Source organism: Tyto alba, unplaced genomic scaffold, assembly GCF_018691265.1.
Source record: "Tyto alba isolate M040663 unplaced genomic scaffold, T.alba_DEE_v4.0 Super-Scaffold_13, whole genome shotgun sequence".
Lineage (NCBI taxonomy): Eukaryota > Metazoa > Chordata > Aves > Strigiformes > Tytonidae > Tyto > Tyto alba.
The window spans coordinates 22748222-22769608 of record NW_024881275.1 but is presented as its reverse complement, the minus strand read 5'-3'; the positions used below and the strand labels follow the sequence as shown (position 1 = coordinate 22769608).

General features: G+C 39.5%; 1 protein-coding gene across 2 annotated transcripts; it reads right to left on the bottom strand.

The window, feature by feature from the left end:
* Window positions 1-451: 451 nt before the first annotated feature.
* FEM1C (fem-1 homolog C) lies at window positions 452-19663 on the bottom strand. 2 transcript variants are annotated; one of them, XM_032984073.2, is made up of 3 exons: window positions 19588-19663; window positions 18282-18979; window positions 452-5538 (listed from the first exon to the last, which is right to left on the bottom strand). In XM_032984073.2, exons 2-3 carry the CDS (start codon window positions 18823-18825, stop codon window positions 4229-4231), a joined length of 1854 nt encoding a protein of 617 aa, XP_032839964.1. In that variant the 5' UTR covers window positions 18826-18979; window positions 19588-19663; the 3' UTR covers window positions 452-4228. The 2 variants fall into 2 exon arrangements, with proteins under 2 accessions (XP_032839964.1, XP_032839965.1); XM_032984074.2 differs by having other exon boundaries at window positions 18282-18944.
* Window positions 19664-21387: the final 1724 nt, after the last annotated feature.

Genomic DNA, 21387 nt, shown 5'->3' with positions numbered 1-21387 from the left:
ATTGCTTCATGTAAAAAAGAAACTGCAATATTTCCATACACGGCGCAAGCGCTGCATAGGAAGTCTTTGTGATAGAACAGAACACAAATACATTAGTTTAAACCAAGTCAACAACAACTTTTCATTCTGCCCTCACCGAGGGCTCAACAGTTACTTTCACACTCAAAGCCAAGAGATATGAGCAGTCTAGTATGTCTCCCAACAGCTTCCCCAAAATTACTTTGAAGCATTAAATACCAGCTGATTTCACTGTAGTCACAGAAGAGAGAAATTAGTGTTTAGTCTACCTTCCCACACTTGTCAACATTTTAGAGTATAACAGGTGTCACACTCTATATTTCAAAGCATGAGGAAACTATTTCAAGAGCAGTCATATCCTGTCACTGTCACCTTGCAGTTGATATAAAACTTAGAAGACACATATTTCCTCATAAGGTTTTAATCTTTTTAGAAATCCTCCTGTGAGGATTGTGCTATAGCACTCTATTATTTTCAATGAAAGTTTTGTAAAAATGGAAAGAGGTTAATTTTAACCAGTTTTGAAACAGTCATTAAGAGAGAGCTCTTTGGGGATTTAGGAAATACACAAAATTACTTCCTATCCAGGGACTGTTGTAAAGTATGTATGGAAAACTAACCACACTGTTGCCTTACATTTCAGAAAGTGTCTTTACACTGCACTTAAACAGAACAGAGACACCACAGACAGCTGGAATCTTGCTACCAGCATAAGTGATAAAAAAATAGCAATACAATTTTAGAAATCATTAAGAAAAGCATTTAATTTTTTAACGAGAATACTCTGTATTTTCCTGGTTGAAGTATTTCAGTTGAAACTGAAAATCTTCTAATCCAAAAAAACAGCTTTATGCATTTAACCCCTAGCCCCAAAAATACAACTTCAGAGGTCTCAACAAGCAAGGAGGTATCAGTGTCTGTCTCTAAGGAGCCATACCTGTAAATTGTTTTATCAGTTCTAGAACCTGTTTCACCCCTGCTGGGCATACAATTTTATTGTATCAGTAGCTCAGAAGCTATTTTCATCAGAAAAAAAGCCCAAATATTAAGAGAAGGGCAGGAAAAGAATGTGTTAACAATATAACAAAAATAAAACAATGTGTTCTGAATGCTCTTTAGTTCCTTGACCTTTCCACAGTTTGAGTCCAGCTAGCAACACTACTGCATTTAGTGTCAACATGTTTCACTAAAATAAACTTATTCCCACCTCTGAATATTAACAAAAGTACTAATAATAATAATTTAAAGAATCTGGTCCAGAAAGTTGGTATTTGTACTTAAGTGGAAACAAAGCTAGTTTGAATCAAGGGACCGAGGAGGCAAAATGCTACTATCCATTAGCAACTAGCCTTAGTGGCAACATGCATCTCAGACAAGGCTTGCTGTGCCAACCCTCCCTCCCAAGTCAGCAAATCCTGAACTAGTCCCTAACACATCACCCAGCAGAAGCTCTGTACCAATTTCTTTTAAAACTGGGAAAAACTAAACAGGGTAATGTAGACATACAGAGCTAAATGGAAAAGTGTTATTAAATGCAAGGTATCCAGGTGGCTGAGTTCTAAGTCCAAGCACCTGGTAAGGTAAGAGTTCAGCCAACAGGGTCATCACCATGGAAAATTAACTTCTGCATGGAGGTGATAGTCTTTAGGACTGATGACATTGGCAGATGTTTAGACTGAACTACATACAATAAATCAGTATGTCCTATTAAACTGGCTTGTTTTTCAAAGATTAGCTAACAGAATAAGCCTTCTTTGTAGCCATTTTCACTAGATTTACATATACTTAATAGTGATATGCTTTCTTTTTTAAGAAAGTTTTCCATTTGAAATTTTGCTAACAATTAACAACTTATCATATTTCTGGACTAACGATGTCCAACTCATTTTAAGCAGGATATGTGAACTTTAATTTAAACTACAACCAGCAAAGAGCAGTACAGATTCCAGAGTATCAAGCTCAAAATCTAAAAATCTCTTTCTCTGTGAACCAAAGGAAAAGTATTATTTATGTGACCTGAAGTAAAATGTGGGTTATTTCTAGCTTGGTGTGATTTGCCGATTATCCCCAATTACAAAGTAGTAGAAAAGCAAAAAAAAAAAAAGGAAAAAAAAATTCAAAAATGTTCTCACAAATGATGACAAGTTGGGTAGCATGTGTTTTAGTCACTACAAATCACAGGAATTCATCCAACTGAATAGAATTTAATTCCTGTGTATCTGCAACAAAAGCTAACAGGGTTTCCTCATTCTCATAATTCCATAAAAAGTAGACATTGTATGGGACAAACAGGTGTCAAAGTTGCTTCAAAATACAGAGCCTGAAAGTGGCAACACATGAACAGCACTGCTTTCAACATATATATTTGTTTGAAAAAATCCCCATATTTTACACAAAAATGTCTAAGCTAGTAGGCACCATACTGTACACTAATAGGAATGCCAAAACAGCCTAAAAGCAAGGAAGAACTATTCTTATATGCTCCCAAGACACATTCTTCCTCAACTTAATTCACAAATGACAAAAATGTTCCAACATCAACTTAAAAAATAAAAATAAAAAATTAAATACCCTCCTAAACCAATTTTAGCTTTAATTATTTTTGCTTCTAAATATCTCTATCGCCGACAAAAGGCCTAAATCAACTTGTTGAATTTCTGGACCAAGAACCCCATAGGTACACTTACTGCCCAGCACTGAAATGAAACATCAATTAAAAAATATCCTGTACGCTAGACCACTAAACTTGCAAGTAAACTGTATTCTATCCAACAGAAATTAATTTCACTTTAAGACATTTGCAGGGCTAATGTGCCATAATAAATTCTACTATTAATCAACAGTAAAGTGCTGAATTATATTAATTACCTGAATCGCACTCATAGTTGTGATCTTCATTTATAGATTTCTTATCAAGTCAAAAGAGCCCTTTCTGTTGTAAAAGCTAAGCTGTTGTGCAAATATTATAAAAATAGGTACTTTGATTAGGAGTTATATACACACAACAGAACTTTTGCTTTTTGTTAAGTACAGCTGACATAGCAGAGATGAAAAATTCATGCAAGTATTTATAAAGATACTTAAGATGAAGAAAAAAGGACACTGTTACAGAGCTTCCAATACCCTGGCATAGAGCCACTTACTATATTAGATGATGTCTAGATCTGGACTGATAAGCATCATGCTATCAACATGCTTTAGTTTCTTTTGTAGCTAAAGTCGATTTGTAAATTTTAAACTACAGCATATATTTGATCTATTTCTCATTAAAGTGTATCATTAAGTTTGAGGTTAAACTTTGAGCAAACTTCACATCTAGTCACATAACCAACACAAGCAAGACACTAGTGCAAAGGGGAAGGTGTCAATTATACATAATGAGGACTCTTCCCCTAACTGCACAATGCAATAAAACAATTTTCAGATTTAAAGTTCAAGTGGACTACGATGAGAAAAAGCAAGACTTTATTCTTCCAAATTTAGGACAAATTTCCAGATGATCAAAAGGAAAGCAACCTGTTACAGCAGTCAAAAAAGTCAAATCCAAGTTTGGAGAGCTGATAACTAACTTCAAAATTCACCATGCTATGAAGACAGCATTCTCAAAAGAGCTCCAAACAAACTGCAAAACAAAATTGGCATTTAAGTTGAAATTGGCCAAGTGCTGCATAGAAATATGCTCACACACAACAGTCATGTTTAAGCCAGTGCATAGAGAAGATAAAAGCACTTATGGTAGTTGCAAATGTTAACAAGTCCATACAACTTGTACAGTTTAGCAATGAGTCCATAGAAAAGGAACAGTAAGAGTAGAAATGCTCAAGCAGAACAAAACAACAACAAAAAAAATGACCTTCCAACTGTATAAAATCCAGATAACAGTTATAGTAAAAAGACATCAGTGGAAAATACTCAACTCAGTCCCAAACACCCAACAGGCAAATAAGACCAGTACAGACAAGCCTTTGGCAGACAATTTTAAGAGTCTAAATATGGCATGACATTTCTAAATAATCCACAAAATATATTATATGGCATATTCATATTAAATACTAGGCAACCAACTCTGCAGATCTGGTGCTAACAACGCTTTAGCCAATGAGAGCAAGATGGAGCAAGCTAAGGGAACGCTGGTGTATCACAACAGTGCTCAAGGAAAACATCATCATTGAATCGTGCTTCAAAAACAGTACTCTGGGACTCCATACTATCATCTATGGAGCAAAACAAAGTTCCCTAGTTTTTCAGGGATGTGCCCTGCATAGTATATTTTATGATTCACTATTACACGAGCAGCAAGACACTGTAACGTAGTATGATTTATGGGCTGGATTAAATTTTTTGCCATTTCCTTCTCATCCAGCAAATCACTAGCAGTTTGTTTATGCAAATTTGTGGCATCAAAATGTGAACCTGACTTGATAAGAAGATTCATGATGTCTGGATGGTTGTTCAGTGCAGCAATGTGTAACGGACTGTTGTTATCAGAGTCTCGGACATTTACATCAGCACCACATTCCACCAGGATAGCAGTAACTTGTAGAGACGGGAATTTACAAACTGGGTAGCGACCCACACATGTAGTATTATTGTCAACAGCAAGGTGAAGTGGACTGAAGTTATTCTTCCCTCTAGGCTGAAGCTTAAGAAACTTGTAAATAGTCTGTTTCTTAAAATGCTCCTGTTCTGAGCTGCAAGGTATTTTCTCCAACAAGCAAATTAAGTGCAAAATGATGGAAAGGGCTTTGTTCAGCTGTATTGGATCAGGAGGACACAGGGTTTGTTTCATGGCCCGTTCTATTTCAAGAACACTTTTGCACAGTATACCCATGAGATCATCAAATGTGACAGTAGTGCCTAGAAGGCCTTTTGCCCTATCCTGCAGCATGAAGGAGAAAAGTTCAGCAAACGATAGTAAACTGCTGGCTGTCATAGGGCTCAGCGGATCAAGATTGCTCTGCTGCATGTCCAAAGCATATTTCCATAAGTTGATGCAACGCTTGAAGTTTCCAGAGTCTGCATAGACAGCACCTCTGTATCTAATATAGTAGGATGTATCTGGATGAGAAGGGCCAAGAATGCGTTCTCTAATTAACAATGCTTGCATTCTCATTTCATCAGGGTCTGCAATAAGATTTTCTAGCTCTTCTGAGCTGTTTACCTCTTTAGCATAATCATATGCCATGATCAGTGTTTGTGGCACAGGTTTGCTCAGGATATCGGTCCTATCACTGTATCTCATTTCCATAGCTCGCTTCCAGTACTTCAAAGCACCAAGCAGATCTCTCTTTTTGTCCACAAAAGTTGCTCCTAGAAGTTCCAGAGCATTTATGCGCTCAGCCTTACTGGTCTGTACATGCTGGGTGAGAAAGTCCACAATATTTGTGTGGCCTGTCACACTAGCTGACAGAAGGGGAGTCATTCCATAACCATCCTTTTCCATTTTAGCACAATACTTGAGAAGCATCTTCATGATCTCCAAACTTCCAGATTCTGCACAGTCATGTAACGCAGTGTTTCCTGCAAGAGAAGAAACACAATTACACAAATCATAATCAAATTATAGTCCAAGCCCCCCCACACTAATAGTTAAAAAAAACAGTTGAAAAACAGTTTAAAACCCACAAACATTAACAATTAAAAAACCAGCCATTTTGATATCTGTGGACTACAAAAGGCTTGGATGACAATCTAAGACCATCTAAGGAACCTGAAGGAGCACAAGTCCATGGGATCTGATGAGATGCATCCACGGGTCCTGAGGGAACTAGTGACTGAAATGGCTAAACCACTGTCCATCATAGCTGAGAAGTCATGTCAGTCCAGTGAAGCTCCCATTGACTTTAAAAGGGGAAACATAACCCCCCATTATTAAAAATGGAAATAAGTAAGACCCAGGGAACTATAGGCCTGTCAGTCTCACCTCCGTGACTGGCAAGATCATGGAAGCAGGTCATCCTGGAAACTATGCTAGGGCATATGGGAAATAAGGAGGTGATTGGTGACAGCCAACATGGCTTCACTACGGGAAAATCATGCCCGACAAATTTGGTGGCCTTCAACGGAGTTACAGCACTGGTGTATAATGGAAGAACATAATCTACCTGGACTTGTGCAAAGCTTTTGACACTGGAACTAGATTATCTTTAAGGTGCCTTCCAACCCAAACCACTCTATGCCTATATTATTTTTTTGTCTCAGTCTTTGATAATACTAATAGACCTTGGGCTGCCTAGTCCCCTGAGTCAGAGGACCATGAACATGGGAACAGTGATTTTCCATTTGTGGATATTGAAACTGTAAGGGAGCAGCTGTATCAGCTGAATGCTCACAAGTCTGTGGGGCCTGATGGGATTCATCCTACTGAAGAAGGTAGTGAATGTTATGGCAGGACCCCTCTCAATCACCTACCAAAGGTCCTGGGAGTCTGGGGAGGTCCCTGCTGACTGGAAGCTAGCCAGTGTTATTCCAGTTTATAAGAAGGGTGTGAGGGTAGACCCTGGGAACTATAGACCTATTAGTCTAACCCCAGGTCCTGGAAAAATTATAGAGAATATCATACTGGGTACTACTGAAAGGCATTGAAAGAACAAGGCAATCATCAGGGGAAGCGGAGAGGGAGGTGCTCATCTCCTCTCCCGGGGATCCAGTGACAGGACCTATGGGAATGTCTCAAAGCTGCGCCAGGGGAGGTTCAGGAAATTAGGAAACATTTCTTTACTGAGAGGGTGGTCAACCACTGAAACAGGCTTCCTAGAGAGGTGGTCACTGCCCCAAGCCTTTCAGTGTTTAAGAGGGATTTGAACATGACCTTAACTGGATTTAACTTTGGGTCAGCCCTGACCCATCACCATAGGTCCCTTCCAACTAACTTGCTATTCTATATGGGATTTTCTATCTGCTTTCAAGTATGAAACAGAAACTTAAGCTTGCTATCTCCATGTTGTTTTATTTTTCAGAAGAGGAGGAAAAATTTCCCTTCCTCTCCATTTACAGTAATGATTAAAAAAATAGAGATCTGTATGAAAATTAAAGCTGGACTAACTCAACATTGGCTTTGTTTGCTTCTACACTATACCTCACCTCTCTCCGTCTGTCAACCCTTTTTATTTACCTGTTTTGAAGCACTAATTGTACACAACAAAAAATACAAAATACAATCCATCACAACAGGCCCTTCATCTCAACCAAGGCCTTTGAGACTGCCAGCATATTCTGAGGGAATTGGATATTTTATCAAGCACATGTGTATACCCACAAAAACTATTCTTAATGCATTTTTAGGTCTTTATCCTGAAGCCCCACATTAATCCCTCTGTTTCTCTGGTTAGGATTCCCAAAGCCAAGAATCAATAAATGCCTTCTACACACAACATGCAGCCATCTACCTTGGAAGCGTCTTATCATTTACATGCAGATTATTTCTCATTAGCATAGCATTTCACAGCCTTTTATTTAAAGGCACTCCAGTTCTAACACCATGTGGAGAAATTTCTAGTAAGCATTAGTGCCACCTGTTTGAATATTCACAGAAAATAAGAAAGCAAGCATTGGACACCACAGTTAAATATTTAACTATTAGGCTTCAACTAGGTGAAAATTTTGCTTAACTTCAATTATGTGCACTTCACTGGAAGAAAAATAATAAGATGGAGACAAACTCTCCTGGTCCCCTCCCAACATAACAAAGTCTCTTATGTGGTTGACTGCTTTTAAAATTACACAACATAAATCTCCCTTGTTCTTTATAGTATATTATACATACTACAGATTCAGGCATAGTAATTTTCCAGCCTCCCACTAGATTAATATGTAAGTTATTAACAGAAAGCTCATGTAAAAAGAACACACCCCCCCTTAAGATTCCTTACATCATTAGCCCTGCAAATTCTAGTTAGCTGCCCATCAGATCACCAGTTTCTGTTACGCTGTCAGCCAGTTTCAAGATTCACAAATGAGACCTTCTAAGTGTTCTCTGCCCATTCATAGTCATCAGATTTGGCTTTTAAAAATTAAGAGACAAAAGTTCCCTGAAACACCCTTATTTGCATTTTTGGTAGGCTTTATTTTAATGCCAACGAGACAGTGATTTACAGTGTGCTTTGGTGTTGTATTTCCAGTCTCTAACAGAACTATAGTGGGTTAGGAAACAAAGCAGTAGTCTTGAAATCTTCAGCTCATGTTTGGGCTAAGTGTGTATTTGTATAGTCTACTGAGCTAAACAGCTTCTACTTATCTTTATACACCTTAATATTTTTTTCCAGGCTCTGATCTCTACACTGTGAAGTTCACTCTATACTGAAGTATTTAGCTAATGAAACTCAAATCAAAACCATGCCTGAGATCTGTTTTAAAAGCTGAACACTGGAGAGAAGTAACTGAAAATTAAACAGAGGTCAAGTATTTCTGATAATGCATTTTTCTGCAAATAATGTATTGTTTACACTGTTAATACAATAAATTCAAAAGCAAAGCATTTGAAGTTACTACATGTATGTATGGAAAAAAATATTTGTACTTATTAAATACACGCCAGAAAAATAAGATATGTTCCATTTTCATTTCAATTATAAGAACCTAATGTAGGTCTATAAAGAATTTTGACATCTAGCTTTTACATATGCTATTTCATAGCACACTTCCTTCTAACAAGACATGGTAAGAGAATATAAAGTTGAAGAAAAAACACAATAGCAAAATTCAGAAATACCTAGTCAAACCATAATGACTGTCCTCTGAATTCAATACACCCACCTGTTGCTAGCAGAACCAGATACCTTAGATCAATGTAGACTGCTATTCTGTATTTTGAATTAGCAGATTACCAAGTAGTAGCTTACTTTTATATTCTGTTTACAAGCCACTGAGACAAGATGTTCATCCAATGATTTTGCAAGTTTTGGTATGCAGAAGTACTGAAAGACTCAAGGTCTGTTTAGATTAAATTTTTCCAGTGGGCACTGGGCATTTTGCCTTGGTTTCCCCCTAGTATCCCAATCATCCCCTCCTCACTCATTGTCTTCTAATCTGTCACTTCTCAAAACTTTACAAGTAAATTGGTCTGCTGGTTCTTCCTTGAACTTGTCTGTGGACCATCTGCAGAAAACCTGACAGCACATTCGTTGCTCTCAATTCCAGCAACCAGAACAACAGCACTAAGGAGGCACAGCAATTATTCAGGACAAACTGAGCCTAAAACCAGGCTCAGATAACAAAATTTAGCTGACACACTAATCAAATTCATACAAAATATGTACAAAAAATTATTTTCAAAAGCTTATGACTCAAATTTAACAGGCTTTTGCAATTATAGCAGAGCTATGAATATACTTTGTCTCCCCAACCAGTATTTTAAGTGCAACTTCCAAACACTTACAAAGCAAACTCACAGAAAATAGATTGTTTCATTAACAGCAAACTGAACTTACAAAATATTCCTTTCCTGGAACATATCTGAATAGCAGCCAGCTATTTTATTATCATCTACTAACAAGTAAACCGAGGAAGACACCCCAACACAAAGTGGCACCTGAAATTATCTGTTAGATCAAGATTCAAAAAAGCTAAATCCAGTTTACACAATGGCAAATGATTTTCAATCTTTAATGCCTTAGGCAATTTTTATCACTAATAGAGAGAATTAAGTCAGTTGTAGGTCTGGCCACACTACAGTCTCTACCAAGGGCAACAAAATTTCCAATTGCAGGAACACAGATTTAAACAAATTTAGGTAGATTAAAAGTTTGACAAAATTTTGCATGCCTAGTTTATCAACTGTAATTCCCTCTGTCCTTATCACAGATCAGAAAACTGTTGATACCTCAATATTCAGGAACACAAGACATTTAAATTCCTCAGATAGGAAGGTGTCAAACTCAGACAAATATACAAACTCATCAACTCATATACATTGCAAATCTTCTTGCTATGCTGGAGAAAGTCTAGTTAAAAAGCAAGCATAGCAGTCAGTCCAGAACTAGATACTGGCTAGTTTCTCAGATCTTCTGCACTCAGTGATGAAGGCAAAACCCGATGCACCTGGATGTTTGCTAAGCCACCAGTTAATAGAGCCGTATCAGGTTGTATTCAAGTCCATATACTGCCCCTCACAACAGAGCTCTGAAACACTAGAATTGACACCTATTTCCTACCTTCAAGTCAGTGTTTTTAAGCTATTTAAAAGCATATATAGAAGCATTTTAAGACAAATAAGCCAAAAGGTATTTGTAACAATAAAGTTCTTACTATTGCTTCACAGATATTATATAAATTTTGCTGGCTTTGACAACAGGATCCATGACAGCCATTCACACTACACATTGTAGATCCATCACCATGTAATACTGCTTTTGACACTCTTTCATCAGTTGCCATATATGCAATATATGCTATGACACATTCATACTGAAAAAATCCACACAAAGTAAGCTTGGACACTGTCTGGGTTAATTCAAGTCCAATCCAACAGTCTGTATGTCATTAATTTACAATGCAGCTATGCAGAACGTGTAGAAATATGATTAAAACTCTAAGGAATTTCACTACTTTGTCCAACTGGATGTCCTTAATTTTAAAAAATTGGGCAGGTTATTTGTATTACAATTACTTAAACAGCTGTTACTAACAGCATATCAGAAGTAGCATAATTTTTAGCTACTTGTTTCCCTTACAAGTTAAAATAACCACAGTTACTTTAAGCTACTTACAAATTAATGAAGGCAGGACATCAACACCAATTTTTCGTGGCTGCATCTCACTTAAGTTTGACTGGATAGTACTGGTACAGCAGTGGGAAGAATACATTGTAAAAAAGCAAGTTTCCAGTTGAGAGCTGCCAACTGAAAAAAAAATGTAATCCCAAACCTTAAAAAAATAACAAGATTACCAGCGGTCTACACCTGGGAAGTACCAAGCGTGAAATTTCTGGAAGAAAGTAAGAAGAAAACATGGCAGTGGCCTTAATATATAATTCAAGGTTGATGTTCCACACATTGGCCAGGAATTGAGTAATTCAAATAAGTATAACAAATCAATCATTATTCTACGAATTAACTCATCCATTTAAAAAATACTACATTGTCTATAGTGGCAGGAATAAACGGTGGCTGAACACAATTCAGCATCCAGTTCATTTTTTTGTAACATTATTTATTCAGTAAAAACTAAAATTCAACATTCTATCTACCACTGTATTTAAAAGGAAAAAGGCTGAAAATAAGTAAAAGTAATTTGAAAGTCATTCTCTTTGACAAGCAGTTTTCCAAGGGACATATATGAAGATGTTGGTCAAATTAAAGTATTTTTTTAAAGTTGTGAATGATTATTTCAAAACAGGTTTCATTAAATTTTTTCAATCCATCTTTAATTCCAAAATGATCTACAGGAATTTAATCACATATAAAAGATAGCTAATGTTACAACAACATGAAGGCTCATCATTCTTGCACAGAAAAAGTGGACTGGAAATGCTTTGGTAGACACTGTACTTCTCTGCTAGAAAGTGAGTGCCACTACTCTGTATTGCTAATACTGCTTACAAACCACTTCTGTCTGTATAAAAGTCTATGACTCACACTACTTAATAACTTACTCTAATTAAAAACAGCAACAAAGAAATGGAATAACCCCACTTCCAGTCCTTCCAAATCTTACAAAAACAAATTAAGGAAAATGGTATTGTCAGTTGACACCATAGCTTCATGTTTCATTCCTTTTGTTGCAATCCTCCTTTAAAAGTGGTATGAACATTACACAAACACTTCACATATCACAGAACCAATTCTCTACCTATCCAGTGTTACCAAAAGCTTATTGGAGTGGGGGTTGAGCATTCAAATTCATAATGAGGACAAGTTTTCTATGTCAGAAGCAAGTAATTCCCAAAATAGACTGGTAGCTTGTGACATGGGAGTGAAAGAAAATGAAGCAATGACACAGAAAGTGATTTGACTTGATTTGCAACCAATTAGGTACGTCCACTTACTAATACTAAAAAATGATTGATCAAACTTCTGGGTAGTAAAACTTACATTAAAATTTAGTATCAATCTAATTTTGTATCCAAGATCTTTAAACATAAGAGAAAAAAAGATTGAAGAGACCAACCAATATGTAAAAAATTAGCCACATGTATGTGTTTTTGCAGACTTACAGATGAAATTAATCATTTTTATAAAGGTGAAGTTGGTGATGTAACATTGATTTTTTTTCCTAACAGAGCAATTGAAGTAATTAAGTCTTCCAAGAGTTTTACTGAAGGAAAAAAGAAAAAGTATTGCTCCATACATACAAACATGGACAGCACACAAGAAAACTGTTATAATTCCCTGTGCTTAGTGTGCATGACAAAAAAATAAAGGTATGTCTTCCCTTTAAGAAGAAATTAAGAAAAATTGCAAAAAAATGCAAATCTCAACAAGTTATTTTAATCTAGTTTCCATATGCTGTAACATAATTGCTCTCTTGCTCACCACAGTACTTCCTGAGAATTTATATTAAGATTACTGATACAAAGAATGCTGTTAATAATTTCAATATAAACCCCTTTTTAGTTGAAATTCAAGAACTTATTCCTTTAAACTGTGTCTTATTTTGTTTACACACATTCCTACTGAAGTTCAGTTTCCACACAGCGTCACACACAAAGTATCTACAAAATGCAGTGCACTGCACCATGTAATAACAACCAAAAAAGGGAAACCAAACAAAAAAAGGGCACAGAACACTTAGATCAAGAGTTTAATCACAGGGGTAAAAAGTTAAAAAAAAAAATGAGTTTTGTTTTGTTTGGTGGTGTCCCCCCCATGAATCTTGGTGACCAGGCAAGATAGACAACATCAGAAGAGAACAACCCTTTCAGACTCCTTAATGTTTACTGCAAGAGAAAATTAATAAATTTAATGCACACTAAACCATACTGAACATTGAGCAAAAGTGTGAATCTTGCTAATCCCCCTATTTCTGACTCTGCCAAGTCTATAAAAGACTTTTTTCCCCTTACCAGTAGGTTTAAGTGTTACATTTTCCAGCACCCCACTGTAAGGGAAAGAAAGAATGTTGTTTTCAGGCAGAACAAGCCTGATAAGAGTAACAGGAGGAGTGATTCACACCTACCAGGTGGCTAGAAGGGAAGTGGTCTTTCTGCTAACTGTGATGACCCAGTACTTGGAACTAGTTTTAGGTGGATGGAGATACCAAAAGGTTTGGAGGAACCTGAACTTTCTAACTTTTCATCTTAGTAGGCCTGCATGATGAGCTCATGCATATGAACTTCCCAGCCCTGGAGAGAGCCAAGGTCCATTTCCATGAACATGAGACATATGAACACACACATGAAGAGGCATGTCGGTAGGCGGGTTGGGAGGTCTGTACACCCTGTGGTACTCAGCCAGTGAGGAATCAGGGGAGGGAACTTGCCCTCTGGAGAAAGGGATATAAACCATTGCATGATGGCTGCTAGGAGAATCCACCTGGTGCAAGAACATAATGAAAAGTGTTTCACAACACATCCTGTCTGAGCTGTTGATCACTGGCAATTGAGCATTTCTCACACCACATAAATGACAATACCGAAATAGCAACAGTTCTGATAATAGTACTATTACATGTATAATAACCTTGGTACAGTACTCAGTCTCTGAGTTGTGTATGCTTCTATACTTTCCAAAATGAGGAAGCAAAGTCAATGAGCCTTACCCTCCATATTTACAAAGCTATTCTAATCAAAGACTGTGCCAGTGGAATTTAAGAACAAGATTTTGAATCACAGTGTTATGTGCATTTTCAAAATACACGAGTCCCTCCAACTGCTGCAATATGGAGGATTATAAATGACAAAGAATAAGGGCTTGCAAGAAAACATTACTGTGCAGATCTTAAGAAGTCCCTAAAGGAACATCTAGTCCAGCAGCTTTCATGAAATTTTCTAATACTCACGAGGAGAAAAATTAGTCTTTTGGCTAGCAGATGAGTCTGTTAACTACAGGAGAGGGACAACTAGTGAAGACTACTAGTAAAAACCATATCACCTTGAAGAGAAAGAGACCACATAACAAGCAGCTGAGCAATGGAAAGACTTACAAGCCATGTTCAGAAAAAGCATCTGCTTTTCAGGTAGATGTTTTGGAAACAAGTCCTTATTCCCTGTGCCATTACATTCAGATCATCCTGGCTATGAGCACCTGTGTACTTTATCTACAGTTTAACTCATTAATTGCAAAAAAGAAAGGAATGAATCTCCATTATTGCAGCAAGTCTGGTGGAGGAAGATAAAGCACAACACAAATTATCAAAATGTGCATTATAAATTTTCAAAATGAAAGATCTAAGTGTCCTGTCTGGAGTTAAAATAGAAGTATAAGGTCCTTCTGAAATGGTCTGCCTGTAAAATAGTTTTATGGGGGCAATTATATGGAATACTTTATTTTAAATACAAGATCCAGTAAACACTGCCCCAGATATATCCCCAAGAAAGCCCAAATCTGCAATTTGAAGGCCCAAAGACTGCTACCAGTTGAATTACATGAGTAAGCATTTCCCTCCCTACACCTAGCAGCCGAAGACTGCACAGAAATACATCAGTGAAACCACTGTATTGAAGAATCCAGAGGTCTATTCTGAACATGGTAAGGGAGCATGACTCCAACAGATCACTAACAGGTTTCATAATGCAACAGAACAGGAAAATGCTTGCAGCTGACACAGAACATCCTCCTCCTTCAGCACTAACGTAGGTCTGTGCTTCACCTCAGGTTTAGTTCTAGGGCTATACCTCCTCCTGAAAAAACTCAGGTTTCTGCTACTCTAGCATTATCCACACTGTTCCCCCCTTTAAGAGCAGTATAAAAGCTTTAAGGTATTTAAGAGTGTGGTTTTGTTTTGTTTTTTGGTTTTTTTTTTTTTTTTTTTTTTTTTTTGGGGGGGGGGGAGGAGAACCAAACAGAAAGCAACTTGCCATTTGTGATATTATTATTATTATACCAGTGAAACTTAGTAAGTTTTGTTATTTTTGATCTGCAGCTTCTTAAACCAGGAGTCATATACTGGAGAAGTCTGAGTTAGGAAGACAGTGGTGAATTAAGTCACTTTAAGTGTTGCTTTGGCTGTTTTTTGCTTTTCAAAAAAAAAAAAAAAATCTTTGCCGTTTTCCACCATTCCAAGAAAGCCCACACTTCTTATCCCAGGTATGTGTCCCCTACCACCCTCCCACACCCCAGTAACACTATTCATGTAACCTAAAACATTTTTTAAAAAACTGTTTACATTTTTGTTGTTTATGTTCTTCATAAAGTTTTGGGGAAACTATGACAGTTCAGATCTGCAAAACAGTAGAAATAAAGACAAATAAAGGCTCATACTTTAAATTCACAATCATTGGCCATCTTTCACAGTATAGCACTCACCTACCCCAAATATCTTGCTACCTCCTTCAGCAGCATCTCCTTTGAGACAGTACCAGACCTACACTTTACCTCAGTGTAGCATCTTATCTGACTCGTACTCTGAAGTCATTATGAACTTCTTAATTTCCTAGCTGTACTTTTGCACTTCCACAATTGTCTTTCAAGAACCTCTGCACTGTGAATTTCCATAGTCCAGGATTCTGTCTGTATTCCAGCAGCAGTATTTCACCGCATGTTTTCACTTGCTCTTTTATAGTCTGCCCCAGACGTCATCCAGACTTCTAGGTGCCTGTGAATTTACCTATTTTCTTATCTCAAAGTATCTGGATTTTTCCCTCTAATTGTCAACTTTTCATATCTTTCCCAGCTCTGCACTTTCCTGGGTTTTAAAACATGAATAAAGTTCTACCTTGCAATATGAGAATACAGTAGAAAACCACAAGGAATAGTTCAAGTAATTTTGCCCCCTCCCCCTGTCCCAGTTTTAAGACTAGTATCTGCAAAAGAATCTACAGTAATCTCCCACAACAGCACTTCTACTGAAGTTACACAGTTTTGTTCTTATAAGGAAAGCTGTAATTTTAACTGCAGCAAAATTGACTGTATCTGAAGCTTTTATATCTTTCACATAGCAGTAGGCTTCTCCATACATGGCCCAGGAAGGGTCCTACCTAGAAAGAATTCGGATAACAAGGCTAGCAACAACTTTTACTACTCAAGAGCAGAGAGTACTCAGGTTCTCTATTTCCCTACCACAAGCACAGACACACTGTAAACTGTTGTAGTACACAGCAGGGAGGAGTAGCTGAAAATAATACACAGAGGCTCTGGGGTGGAACATTATAATGCAGAATGAATCCTGTTGGAAATACTGTTTTTGAAATTAGTAAGCACTGAGCATTCTTGCAAAACAATGTTGAGATAGTTGTTGAGTTGCAGATACTGTAATGCCCATACTGATGCAATACTTAGGGCTACCAGTTTTGCTCAGTTCTTCTAACTTTCCACAGCTGACTTTCATTTTCAGGGTTCATAGTATTTTCTTTCTCTTTACCTCACCACAGCTTGTTAAATAACTTCAGAGCTCAGAGTGTTTTAAGATGCCTAAAAGTATGCTCGTGCCATATCAGAGGGAATTTCCACATACCTGATATCTATTACATACCACATCCATTTGTATACCTAGAAGTTCAAAGTATAATACTTTTTTTTTTAATTTAATTTAAATAAGGATCAGTTATACCTTATGAACCTTTGCTCATGTGCCTAGTTAAGAGTCACACAGAAACTAAAGGAAGCAGAGAGAGGAAGGAATTAAGGTAACAAAGAAACTCAGAGCACAGAAAATCCTCAGGAGTGTGTGGCTGCCACTCAAGTCATTTAAACAAAGACAAGTAATACTAATGCACTAGTAAAGTGAGTAATAAGAAGCAGTAAAGTAAAGCCTACTCCACCAACACAAAATGAGGGGGAAAAAGAGCTGCAGAGATATATCTTTTCCCCTGTTACATCAGATATTTAACAGGGATGCTCTATTCATATCTATCACATAAAGGGATAGGTTTAAAACCAAAAAACAATATACACTTTATATTTAGCTTGTTGTTCCAAGAACCCTGTCTAGAAAAATGACATTTTTATCCTATCACAAGTCCACGATGATTCATAAGGAACCTTAAATCCTTACAAAGGAAGATTTATTTTGCTCTGCCCACCTCTATGACAAATCTGTAGTTTGGCTTTCTTTACATTAAACCCACATATCTGCATGATTTGCTGAAAAACGGCATATTTAGCTGAACAGCTTTCCAAGAGACTACCCTCATATTTGGAATTTACCAGTATCATACAATAATCTGGAGACAGGGAATACTTCAACAGAAATAACTGGTATAGTATACTGTTATAAAGGTTATTAGCCTGAAATGGGAAGAGGAAATATTACTCTACAAAAAAGTTTATTAGCTGATTAGTAACATATATCTATATAAATAAGCTGCTGAAACATAATCCTGGCTCAATGAACTAAAAATTAACTATAAACTGCAATAATTAGTATGCTTTTCAGGCAAACATCACACCCACGTAAAAGTCTGAAACGTAATAAAAAACCCAATGGTTAAACCAAAAGGTCCACATAATTCTGATCACACCAAGTCCCACAGAAATCTTCACTTTGAATGATAACACAGGGGTAATTGTAAACACGGGCAAAGAGGACACGTGTCCTTTGTGATCTGTGCACCACTGGAAGTCCTTCTGTTGGGATCACAGTCACCTGCAGCTTCCTTTATTTATTCCTAATATATCTTTCTGTTTACGAACACTGCAAAAGGGTCCAAAACTATTCAAGAATTTGGAGGGAGAGGAGGGTGAAGAGCAAAATGACTATTAATTTCCAGTGTAGAACGTATTTTTTCTCCTTTATGCATCGTTCCTTGTACTAGCCTTAGTGCACATGTGAGTTTTATGTGCAGCATATTTGATTTAAGAAACAGTAGGAAAAGCAAGAATATACTTACATATTTGAATACGTTGCTACACCAACCTACTACAGAGTGGAGTTCTCAGCAAGTTTACTAGCTTTTCGCACATGCATAAATGTGACATTTTGTATGTCTAAATCTTTTTAAGAATTAGGGGTTTAAAACGTATCAATTTAGAATGATACGAGCTATGTTAATAAAGGAATACATTGAAAAAAATTAAAAAAACAGGAAAAACATACCTAAATACACTTTATCTCTTACTCTTCCACTTTATGAGACTAGTATAATATTTTTGGATGTCAGCTTCCTAAAGAAGGGTCAATGAATAACTTTACCCCTATTTACCACAAGGAGAGTTAAAAAAATAACTTACCTTTAACACTTTTTCTGTTAACATCAGCTCCTTTCTCAAGTAAATACTGAGCAATTTCTTTGTGGCCTTTGTAACATGCGATCATCAAGCACGTATGCCCATGACGGTTTGAAACTTCCAGGTCTGCTTTGTGCTCCACGAGGTATTTTACTATTTCCAGGTGACCATCAAAACAGGCAGCTCTGAGCGGAGTTGAATTGGTCAGAGTTGTATTGTTGACAGACGCACCGTGATCTAACAGACACTGAACCACCTTCAAGTGGCCAGCCGCTGATGCTGCCCATAATGGAGGAGCCCCCTCAATGGTCTCGCCATCAAAATTCACCGAACCACCAACTTCTATCGACACAGAGCAATGGTCCAACAAGTATTCCACCATGTCAAGGTGACCGTAACGGGCGGCCATCAGGAGTGGTGTGGCACCGTTGGTTTTCTCTAACATCAGGAGGGTTACTTCTTCCCTTGTTTTGCTTGCCAGTAGCTTGGAAAGGAGCCGCAGCTTGCCATCGCGAGCTGCATTGAACACTGCTGTCTTTAGATCCATTTAGTCTGTACCTCTCTGCTTCTTTATAGATACACGTCTGCCTTCTTCAGAGCCAAAAGCTTACTGGAAACGCACAGCGCAAACAGAATGCCCCCAGCTTCGTCTCATAGCAGTTTCGCCTAGACGGGACAACATGGAGCCTGTGAACAGGGTCCTGACAAAGCACAGGATGTGCTTGTAATAAATATGCAAGAGAAAGAATTTTGGTTGTTTTCACCGCCTATTTTGCAAACAAGTAACCGCAACTGCGTTTTTTCTACAGCCGTACATACCCAAAGAACTCTCTGTTTTGGTGCACCTTCGCCCAATCGCCTTCCTCGGGACCCTCCCGGGCGGCGCGGTGCCCCGTGAGGGGAAGCTGCTGGGGGACAAGGGGCTGACCCTACAGGGTGCTACCCGCACCAGCCGCAGGAAAAAAAAAACCTCTTCTCCCTCTTACAGCGCTACGAGCCCTACCCCGACTCGTCTTAAGGAGTAGCCTAAGGAAACAGCCCCCCTCCCCGCGCCCCCGAGGAACGCCGCAGACAGGCACCCCGCGGGGGGGAAGCCAGGCGGGAAAGGCGACGCACGCCCCGGCCGAGCCTCGGGCGGTCGGGAGAGCTGAGACCGCCCTTTCCCTCACGACGACCCGCGGTCCGCCCAGCGGCTCACCGCCCCCCTCCACTCAAGGCCCCAAACGCGCTCTCGGCTCCCTCACGGCCTGCCCCGGCCTCCCCGCCCGCCCAGAGCCAGATAGAAAAGGCCACCGAGGCTGCGGGTTACCTTCTCGGGACTCTACCGGTACTCTCCCGCCGCAACCGCCCTCACAAGGAAGCGCCCGCCACCCCCTCACACCGCCCAGCTCCTCCATGAACCGGCTCTATAACCGGGGAGAGCCGCGGCGCAGCCTCCTGGGCGTGGCCGGCAACCAATCAGAAACGGGCGCGGGCGCCCGCCAGCCACTCGCAGCGGGGCTGGGGGCGGGACCACGCCGCCGCTCAAGGAAGGCGGCAAGCACCGCAGCTGGCCGCTAGGGGGCGGGCGAGTGCCCCCTCACCCCCCCGCCCGCCCCGGCGCCGCGCTCCGCTATAGCGCGGGGGGGGGGGGGGCTGTGGGGGGGTGCGGGGTGCGGGGGGGTGTGCGGAGCATATTCGGAGGGTGGGAGCTGGTCGTGCCGACCCCCCCGGGTCGGCGGGGTCCCGGCGGGGAGGGCAGCACAGCCTCGGGGGGCGGGGGAGGGGAGGCAAAAGATACCATATCGGCATCATTCTTTAGTAAATTGGGGTGGAACGTCTGATTTTTGCAGAGCAGAGGGTGCGCTGGCTCTGGACGACGTTGCTGTTTGGTGTGAAATGTGCTTGTTCCGACGTTGCATGTGGCTTGCTATGGGCTTGGCATGTAACGTTTTACTCCTAGTCTAATAAAAAGGGAGAAAGACCCTAAGAAAACTTCACCCAAACGGGAATGTAATTTCTGTCACAGCCAAGGACATTGCCTGCAAGCCTTAGAATGGAGGGACACCATACACAGAAACAAACTTGGAGAAGACCCACGGGCATTAATTTGGACATCAGTTTGCAATACAATCTAGTAGCCCCAACCCCCTTCCCCCCCCCCCCCCCCCCAAAAAAAAAAAAAATCAAAAAGAGAAAACATTTAATTTGCAATTTTATGTACAGAAGCAATATATAACAGCCTTGGTTGCTGTTTGACCCTTTGTACCCTGCACTGGCGAGAGGGTACATAGGCTGCTGATTGTTTTGTCTACAAATCTCAGAACCAGAGATGTAAACAAACTGACAGGGATTTAGAGAAGAGCAATCAAAATGATTAAGGAGCAGGCAGTATTAATTTCTGGAGGGAGATTAAGAGGTATAACTGTGTGTAGATGCTAAATTAAACGTAAGTGGGGGTAAGAAGAATAGAGAACTTTTTTGAGGGATATGAGTGGAATGGATGAATTATTTGAAGAGTTTTGCAAGCTTTAGTTGGGAAAAAAATGAAGGGAGGAAAGCACATGCTTAGCATCAAAAATGATACCCTGGTAGGGAGGCGCTGTCAAGCCAGAAAAATCATTTAGAAATTGTGGGAGCTCGTGGATAGAATCATTGCAACTGGTCGGTGCAGATCACATCACATACGAATCTGTGCTGGAGGAAACATGGAGACGGTAACCTGACGGGCCTTTCCCCGCCAGCCCCTGGAGCGTCCCGGGCAGGCGGCGTGCAGCGCGGTCGGCACTGACGGGCTGGCAGGCTGCAGGGCTTCACGCGCTCTTGTAAGGTAGCGGACGCAGCAGTGCTCCTACGGATGTCACACACAGGCATGTCCCTGCTCCCTCCCGGCTCTGAATTAGGCCAAGGTCCCAGGACAGGGTCCATGGGAGAAAAATCAGTCAGTCAGGCTTCTGCAGAGACCTCCTGGCTGGACCACGGCAGGAGATGAACCCTGGCACACAGCTGCGCGGCACGCCGATGGGGAGCGTAGACACAGCCTGTTGGACCAAAAGGGCTGCTTCTTTAAGTAAAAGTCTCTGTCTCCTGTGGCAAATAACAGATCTGCTTTGATATTTCAGAAATCTGC